This window comes from Vombatus ursinus, unplaced genomic scaffold, assembly GCF_900497805.2.
Source record: "Vombatus ursinus unplaced genomic scaffold, bare-nosed wombat genome assembly UNPS02014830.1, whole genome shotgun sequence".
Classification (NCBI taxonomy): Eukaryota; Metazoa; Chordata; class Mammalia; order Diprotodontia; family Vombatidae; genus Vombatus; species Vombatus ursinus.
In genome coordinates, this window is record NW_020954608.1 from 36,567,350 (window position 1) to 36,585,208 (window position 17,859).

Consider the following 17,859-nt stretch of genomic DNA (forward strand, 5'->3'; position numbering starts at 1 on the left):
ATATATATATATATATATATATGTACACACACACACACACACACACGAGGGTAGGGGCAGGGTGGAGTAAGGTGAATTTAAGTAAGTATATATTCTGAGAACCTTATTGTAGAAACAAAAATGCGACACATTTATATTAGAGGAACTATGAAAAATACCTTTAGACTCAGTTATGAGGATATATAGTAATGCACATATATAATCTAAATACAAATAATTTGCTATATAGTGATAGGTCTGCAAGATGTGAATTTGCCTTTTTAATTCATTATTTTAAAAAATTAGTTAACTTGTAAATTTATAGTCGTTAAGGCCTTTTGAACCAAATACATTCCCATATAACATGTAAACTAGATTCAAATAAGTAGATAATACATAAATCATATTCATTAGGATGTTAATGAAGTATATGATGTATGTATCTTATAGATGGATGATATAGTCTGAACTGAATTTTTGGTGTTTTTAAAATTAAAAGGATCTAGCTTTCTCACACATAAATGGATACCACCACTGCTACTTCTGTAGGTGGAGAGAGGGATGGAGTACTTTAAAAAAAAACAAAACTCCAATAACAAATAGACACACCAAAAAGAAGAGAAACAGCTGAAGCATTCATATCCATTCTACTGTTTTTTGAATGATCAAAGCAAGGTCTTCTTGCAGCTAAAAATATTATAGATTAGAGGTTCTTAGCATTTTGTGTGTCATGGACCCCTTTTACAGAATAATATATTTTAAATGTGCAAAATAAAATACATAGGAATGCAAAGGAAGCCAGTTACATCAAAAGATAGTCATCAAAATATATATATTTAAAAACAAGTTCATGGACATGAAGTTAAGATGCCCTACTTCTGAGCAAATAAATCACCTGAAGTACTGAGAACAATGGAAATGAAATTAGAAACAACACAAGATATCCTAAGGACATAGTTAAAAGGATACTTCAGTGAAATCAAGCGACAGTTTGCTATACTTTAAAAAAATAGGACTAAATTAAAAACAAAAACCTCGAAGGAATTTTTTTTTTGATCATGCAATTAAGTGGAAATTGAAAGTTAGGAAAAGAATAGTAGTAAATAATGAAAAAGTGAGAAGGTATCTAGATGCCCTAGTGGGTGCATAGGGTGCTGGATTTGGATTCAGGAAAACCTGAGTACAAACCCTGCCAAAGACACATACTAGCTTTGAGACCCTGGGTAAGTCTGTCTGTCTCTTTATCTTCAAATGAGATAATATATGTAGAGTGTTATATAAATGTTAGTTATTACTGTTTCATTGTCGTTAGTATGAATTGTATGATAGAAAATCCTCACAATCCATACAGGCAACTAATAGACTTATTACAATGGAAAACTGAATTGTACATAATGAAGAACAGATAAAAAAATAGGGCTCAAAAATTGTTATTCAAGTTTTAGCCATATACATCAACCCAAGCAAAATACCTAGAAGTGAGATCATGATAAAATAATAACAGGATTACTAATGTCTTAGAGAATTGGGGGAAGGGGAGAAGGATCTGAATATTATATTTCAGGAAATCTTTCAAGAAAATTTCCCAGAATTAAATAGAATGCACAGGACCCCAATAAGGAAGAATCCAAGATTTAAAATACACACACGCGCACGCGCGCGCACACACACACACAACACACACACACACACACACACTAAACTTCAGTGCTACATCAGTAAAGAAAAATAATTCAATCTCCTAGGATAGAAATAATTTACTTCACATCACAGTGGTTTTTTCATAGAAGACAAAGGAAGACTGAAAAAAATTGGAGCACAGAATTTACAAAATTAAGAAACATGGGCTACAAACACAAACTCAAATTCATCAGCTTTATAATAATGGGAGATGGATATTTGGGGAGCATAGAGACTGAAAAATTTATATAAAAAGCTTAACTACTACAAAGAAGTCAGAGAGCAACAAACAAGCTTCCCAGCCTGAAATATAAGTAATTAAACAACTAAGGTAAAATCTTTACTGACAAAATGTGAAAATACTCACAACACTGTACTGGTTAAATCACTAGGTCTTCGAAGGGGTGTCAGAGAAACAGGTTGGGAGAAAGAAACCCAAAGAAGGCAGGATATTTCCAAGGGAAACTACTATCTTTGATGAAAGTGAAATCCAAGTTAAAGTTATTGAGAGAAGCAGGGTAGCTTCCTTAAGAGCAGTTTTGTGAAGTATGAATTAATAATAGAAATAATAAGAATAACAAAGAATGTATTCTCTTCCAAGAGAATAACTAGAGTCTATTTACTAACAATTGTAACATTAAATTATTTAGTAAATGTGCATTGTACACCTGCATCATTCAGACTATTCTTCTGTTTGTTATGTCACCTTCTTTTCCAACTGTACAGTTCCTTGATGATAATCATTTTCATCTTTCTTTGTATGTATCACAAACATCTCTTTTACCTTATATCTTTTTTCCTTACTTAGGTGGTGAGCCCAGGCACCCAGGTTCACAACCTAGGTGTCTTTCTTAGTTCTCATTCCCCATATCTAATCTGTTTCCAAGTTCTGGCAGTGCTACCTTTACAGCATCTCTTATATATGGTCCCTTTCTTTCTGCTGACCCTGACTCCACCCTAGCCCAGGCCTTATTCTTGACTCTTGAAGTAGCCTTCTGGTTATTTTCCCTGCCTCAAGTCTTTCTACACTTCCATTCTTCCATTCAGCTCTCATAGTGATCTTCCCAAAGTACAGGTCTATGACCCTATCATTGTCACCACCACCATCCCCTTGTCCCTCTTTAGTCAACTCCACTGGCTCCTTACTACCTCTAGGATCAAACATAAAAATCATCTGCTTGGCTTTTAAAGCTTTTCCTAACCTGTACTCTTCTTGTCTTTCCAGTCTCATACCTTGCTCTCATTTACGTACTGTGCTGCTTCCCATAACACCGGCCTCTTTGCTGTTCCTTAAACAAGACATTTTATCTCCAGGACTCTACATTTATTCTGCATTTTTTAATAGTTGTCCCCCTTGCTTGGGATGCCTTCCCTCATCTCAGCCTACTGGTTTTCTTCATGGCTTAGCTAAAATCCCGCCTTCCATAAAGAGCCTTTTCCATCCCCTTTAATACTAGTTCACTTCCTATTTGAATGTAATTATTTGCATATTGTCTCACCCCATTTGATTATGATTTCTTCAGGCTCGGAACTGTGTTTACCTTTCTGGCACGTAGTATGTGTTTAATAAATGCTTCTTGTTGACATCGAGTCATTCATCTTTTTGCAATTTTCACTTTTCTATTTTCTGCGAAAGTCACAGAATAGTGAAAATCAGAACCCAATAATATGCTGCTAAACAAAACAAACAAAAAAAAGTGTTTAATCCAGAATGATCTAAGTAGATTTCAGGTGAAAAGCTGGTGTAAATTTTTTCATGCTATTGCCAAATCATGAAAAGTGGGAGAGGCACTAGTATTAGACAAAATTGAATTCAAACCATAAAATATTACATCAGATGAAGGATATGATAGCATGCCAGAACGTTCTAAGTGGAATAAGAGTATATCAGTTTTAAATGTATGTAAACGGGGATTCACTTTCCCCATTTACATTGCAACCTTTATGGAAGTATAACCATTGCTCCACCAGTTATACCAATCATGCCTCTCTCCATTGCCCATTGGGTCACTTAAACTTTTTGTTGCTTCAGAGATCATAGTTTTTCATGATTCTGAGCCATATAGCATCATCACTGGGTGACAATGACTGTTAAAAAATTAAAATATATTAAAGTTGCTTTTGTATGTTAGGGATCATCTTAAGATCAATGGAAATGCTATGTGTGGAATTTCCCAAATTCTATTCAGGTCATTCGCTTTTTCTTACTGCTTTCTGGGCCCATCTCATTGCTTATCTGCCATGTTCAGAGTAGTACAGAATCTCAGAATTAAAATGGATCTCAGAAACACCTATAAGTGAATAAGAATCCCCTCTGTGGCATACTCAACAAGTGGTAGTTCAACTTTTTTGTCAAGATCTCCATCAGGGGAATTCCACCTGAGGCAGTCCATTTTATTTTTTTAACCTCTCTAATTGTTGGGAAATTTTTCCTTCACATCAAATCTTAATTTGCCACTTGCATTTTCCACCCATTTTTTAAAATTTTGCCCTCTGGGGACAAGCTGAAAAAGTCCAAGCTTGTTTTTATGTGACAGCTCTTCTAATACAGAAGATAGCCATCATGTCCTCAAGTTTTCTCTTCTTCTGGATAAATATCTTCATTTCCTTCAATTGTTAGTCATAATATATGATCAATTAGAGATCCTTTACAAAGAGATTTGTCCTCTTCCGGATGTTCCCCAATTTATTAATATCCTTGCTGATATACAGTACCTAACCTGAACACAGTAACCCAAATGTGATATGATCAGGGCAGAATACATACATACAGCTTCTTCCATGGGCTGCAATTTAGGTAATAAAGCATCCTTCACTGACTTGGTTTTTATTGTGTGGCTTGGTCGGGTAGGTCAGTCTCTTTTGCATAGATATGAACTTCAGTGAGAACATACTGTGGTATTTTTATCAAGTTTTATTGTTATTCTTTTTTACATCACAGAGATTTCCCAGGAAAAATTCTCTTCTCCATATTGAATCCTTCATTGTAACAAAGGAAAAAAATTGAGAAAAACACCTAATACAGTGATTGCATCTGATAATTTGTAAAACATTTTGTCCTAGTAGACTCCGACACCTTTTCTATAGGAACGAGATAGGTTTCATCATCTGTTCTCTGGGTTCGTGATTAATCTCTCAGTTCACCTTCCTTTTAGTGATATTTTCATTTACTCTTTTGTCGTCATTACATTGTTCTTCAGTTTCCACTTAGTTCACCCTGCATCACTTCATATAAATCTTCCTATGTTTCTCTGATTTTTTATATTTGTGAAGCCTTACTCTTTAATCATATTCCATTGTATTTCTATGCCACAATTTATTATTATTCAGTTGGTGGACACTCATTTTGTTCTCCTTTATCACCACCAAAGAGTTCTGCTATTAATGTTTTGGTGGCCTTGTAGCATTTTGGGCATAGTACAATCAACTTAATGTCATCTTCAAATAGGATCCTGCAGGGCCCCACCCTCTTTGCAGGGGTTCTTAATGTTTGTTTATTTGTTTGTTTTTTCTGTTTTGGACCACTTGGACAGTCTGATGAAGCTTCTGGACTCCTCAGAAAAAAAATCTTTTTAAAATTAATAATTGAAGAAAATGCTAAATATTAATTGGAAGCTAGTGAAAATAAAGATGTAAGTGTCCTGTCCCTGTCCCCCCTGCCATCCAGGTTCATGGACACTGTGAAATCTATTGGTAGACCCCATGGTGTTCTATAGACCTTTATGAAATTGATATATATGGAATCTCTCACTTGTATATACTGTGTGCAGGACATTCTTTATGATAGTGGTAAGTACCTTTGATGACTGTAGGTCTTCTTGTTTTATGTCTCTGTTAATAATTGATTACCAGAAGTTAGTTGAACAAAAGTTCTCTGCACCATTACATGGTGCATGGGAGACACCCTTTTAGCAGAGAACCTTTAAGGATACATTTTGATTTATGTCTCCAGTATATTTTGTTTATTGGTAATAAAAAATAACAATAACTAGCCTTTATATAGCACTTTAAGATTTGCATAAAATATGTTAAGATCTTATTTGATCTTCATAAGAACCTTGTGAGGGAGGTGCTGTTATTATCCAAATTTTATTGTTGGGTAGACTGAGACAGATTAAATTACTCAGCCAGAGTCATGTAAATAAGTTTCTGAGGCAGTATTTGAACTCGGTTCTTCTTAAGTCCTTGTTCAGCATTGTATCTAACAAAAGCACCTTGTATTCTCTGCCCTTTTCATTTTTTTGTGTCCCTGTGAAAATGTGTCTGCAAAAGCTTACCTATTTCTTTCTCTTATTTTCTTTGAGGATACTTAAAAGTATGTAGACAACTCAAAGATTTTATAAAATTAAGAAAGTAGATATTTGTGTTTGTTAATTATCTTCAAAGTTGCCTTATTTTTTTAAGTAATAATGTCATTTGTGACTTCTGAGGTGCCAGAGTCCAAATATGATGCTTCCATTGTAATTAATGTTGACCCTAGATCGCTATAGAAACATGGACAGTCTGTATATTTTTTTGTCTCTTTGTTGCCCTCTTTCCAGTTCTATCTATAAGTTTTCTTAGGATGATCAGATTTAGTTTGAGTTGATGGTAAACTTTGTACAGATATTTCCCCTGTCACTCCCCTGCTACTTTTGGCTGATTAAAGTGATGGTACTTGCCATCTTTTGCATCCTCTTACTTGTTCTACAAAGAAGCTTATATTCTAAACCGGTGGTGTCAAATGAGAATAGAAATGGATGGTTGTGGGCTTCATAGGGACTTAGAAAACCACAAATTAACATTATTCATGTTGTATTATATTTTTATCTTGTTAAACATATCCCAGTTAAGTTTTAATCTGGTTCCATTTGCACTCTGGAGTTTTGTGGGCTGCTTGCTACTAGCTGCTCAGCTTAAACCCTGTGGCTTTTGCTGCCTGCCGTGTCCATGTGGTTGGCCAGGAAACCAGTGGAAAACTGACTGAGATAATTTCCCAGCTGTAGTCTCCTTGCGGTAGTGACTACTAAATGTAATGATTTAGCTTTGCTTTGAAAGGGGCAGCTAGGTGGTATACAGAGTTGGGCCTGAAGCCAGGAAGACTCACCTTCCTGAGTTCAAATCTAGCCACAGATGTGGCTGTGGGATCCTGGGTAAGTCACTTAATCTGTTTTCCTCATTTCCTCATCTGTAAAAATTGAGCTGGAGAAGGAAATGGCAAACCACTCCAGTATCTTTGCCAAGGAAACCCCAAATGGAGTCATGAAGAATTTGACACGACTGAACAGCAAATTTACTTTAAAATATTTACAATCAGAATCAATGTCATGATCCCTTTTTCCAGAGATTTAACAGGTTGCATTGGAGCTGTGGCATTGAGTATCTTTCTCCTCTAGCTTTTCTTCTAATTTGCCTCCTTGTAAAAACTTCCCACACTACTTTGATACATTTTTGACTAAAAACCTTCTTATCATTAACTTCTATAAAACAACAATTAATTTTTGATTGAAACTATTTTTCAAGGCTAAAAATTAAATCACAGCATGTACTTGGCATAGAGACCAAGTATTTATGAGAGTAGCTTTGCTAAAGGGTACATAAAGTTACAGTTGAGCTACTTCATAGTTTAATTCCATTTATATTATTGTATTAGGCAGAGTATCAAATTATTATACTCCCCATATGGTACCATGAGTAATTAGTCTTGTATATTTACTTAAAAAAAATAACCCTCATGTCTTATTTTCCAAACTTGTTTGTAAACTTCTTGTAGGCAGAGATAGTCTCATATTTCTTTGAGTTTTCTGTACTACTGTATACATTTAGTAATTCAGTAAATACTTATTGAGTAAATGATTTAGGTATTGATAATGGTTGCATTGATTTGTTTATAAGTAACAGGAATACATTTTAGCTGTGGCAGTAGGCATCCAATAAATGTTTGAGGAAGATTCCCTACTGATTCTCAGGGATCCCCATAGGACTCTGTATTATAAGAAGCATAAGGCTCCTTTTTTTTTTTTAAATGCTGTGTTTGCCACCTACATACCAGCAAATTGGGGATTAGAGAAGCTCTGTTGATTCTGCATTTGTGAGCCTTGCCCTCTCATCTCCAGCTGCCAAGGGCACCATCCACTGGGGTTGCTGCTCCTTTGTTATCATTTGGTGCCCTTAGCATAAGCGCTAGAAACTCTGGGAATATCCATAGCAAATCCAGATAAGCTCTTAGGCTAGTGTAGCCTCTCTAGCTATTTCATGGGAATGGCTAAAAAGTCCTTCAGGCTACTTTGGGAAGAGGTTTCAGTTTTCTGCAAAAAGGCTGAGAGAATTTGGAGATGAATGATATGTTACACCCTCATTTTTAAGGTACAGCATTTGACGTTTTTGTACAATGTAATTGCTGCCTACTCCTGTATTAAATTTAGCAAGATGGGTCTTTTATTATTTTTTTTCCTACAAGAGCAAAATGCATTTCAGCTTACTGCAATGTAGCTCTTGGGGTTTTCTCAGCAGAAAAGAATGAACAGAATCAGCTGAAATTTTATTGTCTGTTGGTAAACACTTTGTACATTATTTCAGCGAGCTCTAATTAGATTTATTTTAAAGCTCAGTTCCCATAAACTGTAGTGACAGCCAACAATAAAAATCAAATGCTGATTCTAATAAAAACACACATACACACAATCACACCAGAACTGTTTGTAATTCATTCTTGTGGCCTTTTAGCATACCTACTGAAACATGTTGATGGAGAGATGTTTTAGACCCTCAAAACATCAGAAGAGTACTAACCTGAGGAAGAAGAGGTATTCCTGCCATGTAGCTTTTATAGTATAAATGCATGATGTTAGAATTTATTTTAATTGTGAAGGCAAAAAAAAAAAGTAATTTGTTTTCTGAAATCAATCACATTCCAAACCAGGTTGTTTGCATTCAAAAAAACTTCATTTTGAGAGCATAGCCAGTATTTGAGGGTTGTCTGTGTTTGGGTCAATATGGTACTTCTTCAGGGGCTGAGCATTCATCTTTTACTGGTTTATAATGTCTGCCCTAACTATGTGGCATTGCATTAATGAATATTGCTTTGATAATAGTTTCAGTTCATCCATTACATAAGATATTTTTCTCACTTTTAGAATTTATTTTGTCATGCAAAATTTTCTACTCTGAACATTTTGTCACCTGTTTTCTACATATTTCTTGAATTTTTTTTTAAATTGGACTTAGATATCAAATAAAATGAGCATTTCTGTATACTTAGAACAAAAAATTGTACGTGAAACTAAATCTCTTATACAGACCTTGCTTTCCTTTTTAAGCATATAATAAATTAATCATCCAACTTTAAAAACTACTTTGCTTATCTGTGAAGCTATCTAGCTTTTCTTCTCTTCTCTGGGTTAAAAATATTTTAGTATCCTTCTTTCCTTTTGGGAGGTGGGGTGGAGTGAAACTCTATCCCCAGCCCCTTTGCCTCCTACCTGCATATTTCTTTCCATAGTTATTTGTCCTTTCAAATCCCTTGGGCAGTATATCTAACTAGAACACCTCCATGCCATGAATTCAATAAATATAAATAGATGATGATAATCTGTTTATTAAAAAGTGACTATGCCAGAGCATCCAGGTTTTCTATCTCTTTTCATTGTTAAAACACATTGAAGTGAATATGGGCTTCAGTTCAGCTGAGGGAGCATGCATTTGAATGCTCAGCCCTTAAAGAAGTACTGTTTTGATCTGATGATAGGCAACTCTATATAGAGACTGCACCCCCAACATTAAATCTCTCTGAAAAGTTGGTTTACTCTGATTTGGGCTGCATTCAGGTTTGTACTGGCTAGACTTGGGAGAAAAAAAAGTGTCTTCAGATCAGTAAGTTGCATTACGAAAAAAATGAGCATATGTAAGGTCCTATATATATCAAAATATTCATAGCAGCACTTTTTGTGGAAGCAAAAAAAACACCCTGAAAAAAGTGGTACCCAGCAATTGAGAAACGATTGAACAAATTGTAATAGAATATTATTATATAGTATTTAGTGATGGATGTGAAGAATTCAGAGAAACATGGGAAAATGTATATGAAATGTGGTATAAGGTAAAATAAGCAGAACCCAGAAAACCATGTAAACAATGATGACAACATTATCGAAGAAAACAGCACTTAAAGGCAATGAAACTTAGATTAATTGCAATGATCAATTCTTGTCCCAGAGGACGAATTATAAAACACACTCCCCTCCCCTTGGTAGGTAACATGTGGGACAAATGGGAAATATTGCCAGCTCTCTCAGATGTGGCTGTTTTGTCTCATTTGTGCTCCAGTATTTGTCTTTGTTTCAAGGGAGCATTCAGTTTGGGGTGGTATACTGCAGGAGATGACTGTGGCATAAAAACAAAGGATTATCAATATAACTTTCTTAAAAGATACTATCAGAGATTTATTTTCTTGGCCATTGAGTTGAAGTGACAAGTTGGGGCAAAGGTATGTGAGAATTAGACCCAGAGCCAAAGCCTCCTAAATAGATATGTTTCTGGGGAAGTTTGCCAAGGATTAGATACTCATAAATTGGGACCATTCCAAGGAAGTCCAAGAGGATTGTTACCTAGCTACACCTATTCAGACGTTAGGCATAAATGGTTCTGTCAGCACAGGAAATGGCAAAATAAGTAGACTTGTCTCCTTTTTATTTATTCCATCTGTATTTTAGTTCTTAAACAAATGATCAGAACAACATAACATTGGAGAGAGGAGTACATTTTTCTTTTCTTTTAGAAGTGGTTTTAATTCATTTATCTTAGAAGAATTAACAAAAGTAAGTTCCCTCTCTGTAATGAGTAGTTCACTAACCAGTGGGATTGAGGTCATCACCTACTGTATTCAATTGATGGTGAACCAGTTTAGTGTTATCTTTCAAGGTGATTTCATTAAACTTAACCAAGATGTTTCATTTAACTTAGGTGAAACAGTTACTGCTTTAAGTGTCAAGGGTGTGAAGGTGATAACTTGATTGTTTCAGTACAAATGAGCCTCACTACCTCCTTAAAGTTCACCATGATGATTGTTTTGCTTTGTGTTTTTCTCCCTGTCTCCTGTCTTCCCTCCCCTACTCGCCCCCTCTCACCAGGTTCTTAGCATGGTAATTAATGCAGCTTACAAGCCAGGAAGGGTATTGAGGGAGCTACAGCTTGTGGAAGACCCACAATGGAATTTCCAGGAGGAGACCCTGAAAGCAAAGTAAGTGTTTTCTACTCTGGGAAACCTGCCTTTGAGTAATGCTTAATTTGCTATGTCTTATTGATCCAGTAATGAGCAATTAAAAAAACTAAAGGAAGTGAAATTATTGTCCAGAAGTAATATGTGCTGTGCATGAATATAGATTTATATAAGTTTTCATTACATCCAATTAAATTTTGAGCAGGAACTTAGGCGATATATTTCTGTAAGTATAAGTTTGAAAGTTTTTTTTTTTATTGTTCAATAGCAAGTATCTAATTGGTTCATTTGAAAAGCAGACTATGATACTGTATCCTTAAAGTGAACATAAGGAGGCTTTGGTGGATATAAAAGAGAAAGGCTTTTCATATATGTGAAGAACATGCTTTAATACAAGTCCCTGATTAGTACAAATAATGAATCCCCCGAAGTGGTCATTTGTATTTGAGTTCATACTTTTCAAAGTTATAATTATATAAAATATGGTAATTGGTTTCAGCCCATTGGAAATATGCAGTGCAAATTAGAATAATGCACCTACCTCAGGGAATTCTTTTTTTACACAAATCTGGACCTAGCTATATTGATATCTGTAGTTAAGATACTGGGATGAGTACATGGAAAAACACAGCCCTTGCTCTCTGGAAGTGTTCTCTTTTCAGGACAATGGATCCACATTTTTTGAGGGCTGATTGAGGGAGGCGAGGGGAGTAGTGATTATGTCTTGGGATGGTAGATATTTTCTTCTTGTCTCCATTTAGGTAAACTTACTAAAGGAAATTTTATTTACGTTGCTTTCAGTTTCCTGAAATATGAATTTGAGAACCCTTAGCCAAATGTTTAGTGGATGTAAGAATATATAGGTGGTAGAGAATTTCTTTGCTCCAGATAACTATATGTTAAACAAATGCTTTGAAACTTGGGTTTTTTTTAAATTTTCATTGCCCTAAAATAGATTAGCTCCTACTGGCTTACTTCCTCTGGAATCCATATTTCCTCCCAATTCATACTGTGCAAACACTTTTTTTCATCTTCACCCTTGGCACATTGTATACATTGAAGACAAGTTAAAAAGAAAATGAGAATCTATATCTAATCCAGGAGTTCTTAACTTGGGATATATGAACCTTTTAAAAATGCTCAATAATTTCAGTGTAACTGGGTTCCTTTGAAATCCTGTACATTTTATTTGATGTACTGACAGAGAAGGGGTCCATTAGGCTTCATCACACTGCCAAAGGGGTCAAGGCACAAAAAAGGTTAAGGAACTTCTGATCTCATGTGTGCATCCCTCTTTCCCTTGGTGAGATTGCATCCTGCACAGAAAGTACCTATTCTAGTCTTTAAAAGTCCAGATAGAGCATGCTAAAAAATGTTAAGAATTTCTTACTTAGAGCTAACCTAAATTAATCCTTCTCCAATATAAGTTAATTATCTCCTTTTGATGCTTAATGTATATTTGAAAAATGAGTACATTGCATTGTCCTCATCTTGAACATACCACTTATTGCCAGCAATTGACTCTAGTCAATTCCAGGTGTGAGTATGTTCAGGGCCATCTTCTAAATCGTGACTTCTTGTTGAAATCACTGATGGGATAACGATGCTTTACTAGACAATACAAGATAGAAAGTATTTATAAAAAGTTTAAGTTTTTGGTTTTGTTTTTTTGTTTTGTTTTGTTAAGGCAATTAGGGTTAAGTGACTTGCCTGGGGTCACACAGCTAGTAAGTGTCAAGTATTTGGTCTGAGGTCGGATTTGAGCTGAGGTCCTCCTGACTTCAGGGCTGGTGCTCTATACGCTGCGCCACCTAGCTGCCCCAAGTTTTTGTTTTTTGATGGATGTTGTAGCATGTCCATCCTATTCAATGAAGGAATATTAAAATTTTCCTTCTGCTCTTTTATTTCTCAAATATTAGCATCACATCATTTCAAATACTTAAATTTTTCTGTCCACTTATTTTCAGGGAAGTTTTAGGGAAAGTCTATCTGCAGCTTATTCTTACGAATCTCATATATGGCACAGAAAAGGGAAAGGGATTTTTCTCCTCTAAAATTACATCTTTTTCTCCTCCACTAAAAAGAAAATCATCAGTAATAGTAGAGCCTTTATCACATGTGATCAGTCCATAGTGGTAGAAAATCCAAGCAAGTCTATCAATTGTTAGAAGGTGATTAATTATCTGGACAGCCAGGAAGATCTTTTCTTTTTTTTTGTCCCCAAATGTAACCCCAAATTCAGTGCACATGGAATAAATCTAATACATACAGATAAAAATATTTTTAGTGGATCTATGATCTCAATGATGTGGGAATTCCCTCCTGTCAGCGTAGATCATAGACCCTCTTATGCTTTTCATTTTGTCTGACTCTTATTTTTACCCTCCTCTTATTTCACAGGGGGTCAACCTAACTTGATAGGACCTTCATCAAGATCTCTGGATACTACCTGGGTATCCATATGACCCACATGCTGTCATCCCTCTCTCTTTATACATGACCCGGCCATTTATCTCTTTAATAATAACTTATGCAGTACTTTATTCATGTTATAAATTGTTGATATTGTGCTGCAGCCTATTAACATTCATTTTATCTATGTTTCTCCTTGCTTTTTTAATGACACACCTCATTTTGATTTCTCAGCGATTTAGCATTCCATAATTTAAAGTTTTACACCATCACCAGAAACTATTAATAATAAAACAATAGATTTATATTTCAAGAAGAGGTGTGGGGTCCTTAAAAGCACTACCCAGTTTGCTTCACTCTTCCTCCTGTTTAATGCTGGACTTGGCTCACTGTCTTTTTGTAGTGTCTATCCAAGATATATATGTATTATACACACAGACATACACACATGTACATGTATACACATAGATACCTACATATACATACACATATACACACACAGACACACACACACTGCTGGACCAGCTCTATCTACTCTCCATTTAATGATATATCAGTTTAGAAAGTAGTTATTCTGTATCCATTTGTTTTTTCTGTGTGGATGGTTAGGTTAGGCTTTTTTGAGCGATTATAGATCTAATCAAGAGGCTCTACAGTGTCAGGATTGATTCTATCAGCAAAATGTCACCTGCAGGTAGGAGCATCCAGAGAATTTCACTTTCCCTAGGGAATGCCCCCTCAAGTGGATTCCATACTGAGAGTCCTTCATAACAGAGGCAAAGCATAAGGATCCTGTTCCAAATGCTAGAAAACAGAGATAGTACTTTTTGCAGAGCTTGCACTAGTTTTTTTGTTGCCAAGTCGATCAGAGTTTTTATTAAATCCAGCCTAATAAAATCAAAACAGGCATTGTGAAATCTGGCCCTGCCACATTCTAAAAGCAACGTATTACCTATTATATCAAATATGACAGTAAGTTCCATTTCAGAATCTTACACAGCAACTTATAATGAGAAAATGTCTGTCTCCACTGGGTTTCAAGTGCGCTAGATCACAATAGCATCTTTGAGCAGCTGCTAATGATGACAGGTTTATAGTCAGCAGGAATGTTAGTGTTATCATACTACATGTTGAGTCACCTCATTCCTTCTGATGTAGAATGACAGCTTTTTAGATCTTGACAACTTTGCTGTTTACTTCAGTAGGAAAGGAAGGAGAGAGTGCTCTTTCCCACTTAGCTGAAAGGCAGAAATCCTTGCTGTCATGAATAAATTAACTTGCATTTAATTCACTCAGCTGTCAAAGGTATGTGTCACTGAATCAATTGCAAACATTGTTGCAAAGAAAGATATAGTTTTGATTATCCATGGGAGCAAGGCGATTACTATCACTTATTCATAATTCCTGCTTTTTCGTATTATTGTAAAAACCTACATACTGGAAGGAGTTTAAAGTATCATTGAAAAAAGGCTCTACATAAAAACTACCATATATCTTCTATAGGGATTTTCTAGTATCTTTTTATTCATTTATATGCTATCAAAAAAGACTTTCATTATTCCCATAAAAGATTCTTACAGTGTTTAAACAGTATTTAAGGTGTTTATCAGTTTATTAATGACTACTTATTGAATACCAATGACAAAATCAGTCAGTTACTATTATATATTTTGGCAGAAAAGACCCTTTTATTGTATTTCTTTGTTCTCCAGTATTTTAGGCATACTGCTTGATCAAGTGAGATAATTGTAAAATGCTTAGCATGGTGCCTGATACATAGTAAGTACTGTGTAAATATTAGCTGCTACTACTACCGCTACCAACACCAACACCCCATTGAAGAGCCTGCTTTCTTTGTGCTATCCTTAGAGCCCCTACCCTGAACATAGATCCTATCCTTTCTTTGATTTTTCAAGTTTAGCCATTATAGGTTTAAAAAACAAAACAAAAACTTTTTGATGTCTAGAATTCCTCATCCAGTTGCAGTTTATTTTCTGCTTTAGCTCTTGATACTATTCTTTTTTAAATATAATTTATTTATCATTCATTTTTACTTCACCTTTCACCTTCACTTCTGTGAATGTATCTATCAATACTCCGCTCCCCAGAGGACCATCCCTTATAACAAAGAATTTTTTTTTAATGATAATATAAAAAGCAATTCAGTACAATTAGCCAGCACAATGCAGAATGGTCCAGTGTATTGGGTGTTGGATTGGGAGTCACAGGTTCTGGGTTAAAAATCCTGGTTTGGCCACTTAACTGTCTTTGTAGCCCTGGGCAGTTCTGGGTTTTAAAGGCCCTGGGCCTTTGGGTTTTAGTTTACTCACCTATAAAATAAGGGTTAGTGTTGGCCTACAGGGCCTCTGAGGTCCCTTTCAGTTCATTGTCTATTATCCTATTATACATGTCTGACAGTATATGCAAGGAGGCTTCTGGGTTACATGACCAACAAGATGGAGGACAATTTTCTCTGATCCTCATGACCTCTCAACCCTCTCCAAAACAGGAATTATGTGCAAGTGATAAAGCAGTTACAGTGTTCTCCAAGGTCTAGGACACTAAGAAAGAGAAAAAGACCTGTTGAGCTACAGCTCACTCGGCAACCCCTCCCCCACCTCCCACCACGTTCCAGGAACAGAGCTCAAGGCAACCCACAGGCTTGCAACATACCTCAACTCCCCTTCCTCCTTCTTTATTCCATGAAAACCAAAAGGGTAGTGCTTTGTGCTGCAGAGGCACTCAGCCAGACCCAGGGCAGGATGGGTTTGTGGCTAGGTGGTACTGTACTAGGCCATGAGGAAATGAGCCCAGCAGCTATCTGGGGCCAGTTTTGTTCTCCCAGAAGCCTGAGGTCAGTGAAACATGAATTGCCTAATGGAGGAGGAGACTGAGATGGCTTTGAGGCAAAACACTATCACAAGGAAAGGAATCAGAAGGGGAAAATAAGGGAGGAAATCTGAAATAAGCAAAGATATCAGGAGGAAGAAAACTCAGCTAAGGACCCTGAGCATAAATGGCTAAATCAGTAGGGAAGATATTAATAACAGAAGAGAAAATGGCCTCCAGATCAGGGAAAAGAATTCACGCCTCCATGAATAAGTATTGCAAGACAAAGGAAAAGAAACCAACACCTGATGAGGCAGAGGGCCCTGTGGAACCACAGCAGGGTGTTCTGAATGGCTTAAAAGAGAAATAAGAATTACGAAAGAATTTGTGGATTGTACAGGAGAAATAATTGACATAAGAGAAGAATTTGGATCCAGGGAATAGATTTCACTAAAGAAACAAATGAGAGGATAACTGATTGGGAATGTAAATATACGGAGGTAAAGGACATTCTGTAGGAAGACAGGCAAAATAGTTAACAGTTAAAGAAAATGCGATCTGATCTCAAGGACAGGATGTAGAGAGACAATTTAAGGATTATAGTTCTCCCAGAAGAGTAATTTCAAACACAGATAGAAACGGGGACCACAAAACTCTGCGTCAGGGTCTGTACAGGTTGCATATTGGCTTAGAAATCACATGCTGACACTATCTACGTTGTATTTTTATTTGCTTTGTTATGTATTTCCTAATTACATTTTAATCTAGTTTAAGCAAGAAATAATATAAGAAAAGATAAGAAAACTGTCTAGAACTTCAGAACACAGAGAGCAAAGTGCCAATTGAAAGAATCCATATGTTGTCTAAAGGGGTGTGTGTATCTATGTAGCTATGTTCCATACCCAGAGTCTTCCACCTCTGCAAGGAAGGAGGTTGAAGATGCTTTTTATCATCTCTTCTCTGGGGCCAGGTTTGGTCTTAATAATTCTTACAGGATCATGCCAAACTTCTGGATTTGTCTCTTATTATTTTTGCTTTTTCCACAATCTATGTAAGTCTTCTAAAAAATCTGAGTAGCTTGATGAGTTGTTCTACATTGATCTCGGTGTCCCATATTCCTCTTCCTTGGAATTGTTTTGCTTTTTGTTTTTGGAATTTTATACTTCCGAGCTTCTGATCCCCACTGGGTTGAATTCCACTGTAGAGTTTGGGGCTCTAGGACCCTACCTAGCCTTCCTTTGAACACTCTGCAACCCGATTCACCTATAGTGAGGGTGCCTATCAAATGCTCAAACCAGCTTTCCTCTCCTTTTGTACCATGAATTGTGATACAGAGTTATCACTTCCCTCCAAGATTCCCATCATCCACACCCCCAGCAATTGGTACATCCTGGTCAATGAAAACTGCCATATAGAAAGAGTTACCTTCATTGTTTCATCCATCTCTCAAAGATGAAAATTATCATTAAGGTGAACAAAGAAAAGTATGAGCTGCTTTGCTTTTAGAGCTTGAGGCCTCTGCTTGTTATCTGATGAATGGAAGTCTCCCCTCACTACTATGTGATGCCTCAATGTCAGACTTGTAATCTGTTTGCCGAGCTCTTATTTTTTTCCCTTTCTTTCAAGGTAATCTATTCTAATCTATTCTCTTATTTGATCTCCTGACATCTTTACCAACAGGATAAACCTTACTGAACAAAACAAACCAAAAAGCTTTAGTTTTCTTAAAGAAGAGCTGGGGAAAGAGTTTAACTCGTTTAAGG

General features: G+C 36.0%; 1 protein-coding gene across 2 annotated transcripts in view; it reads left to right on the top strand.

Annotated features, from left to right (window-relative positions):
- Nucleotides 1-17,859, top strand: part of SFMBT2 (Scm like with four mbt domains 2) — a 300,526-nt gene that overhangs the window by 260,740 nt on the left and 21,927 nt on the right. For both annotated transcript variants that reach the window (XM_027838774.1, XM_027838773.1), the window contains exon 16: nucleotides 10,767-10,876. In XM_027838774.1, coding sequence (XP_027694575.1) covers nucleotides 10,767-10,876 — 110 coding nt within the window. The remainder of the gene's footprint in view (nucleotides 1-10,766; nucleotides 10,877-17,859) is intronic.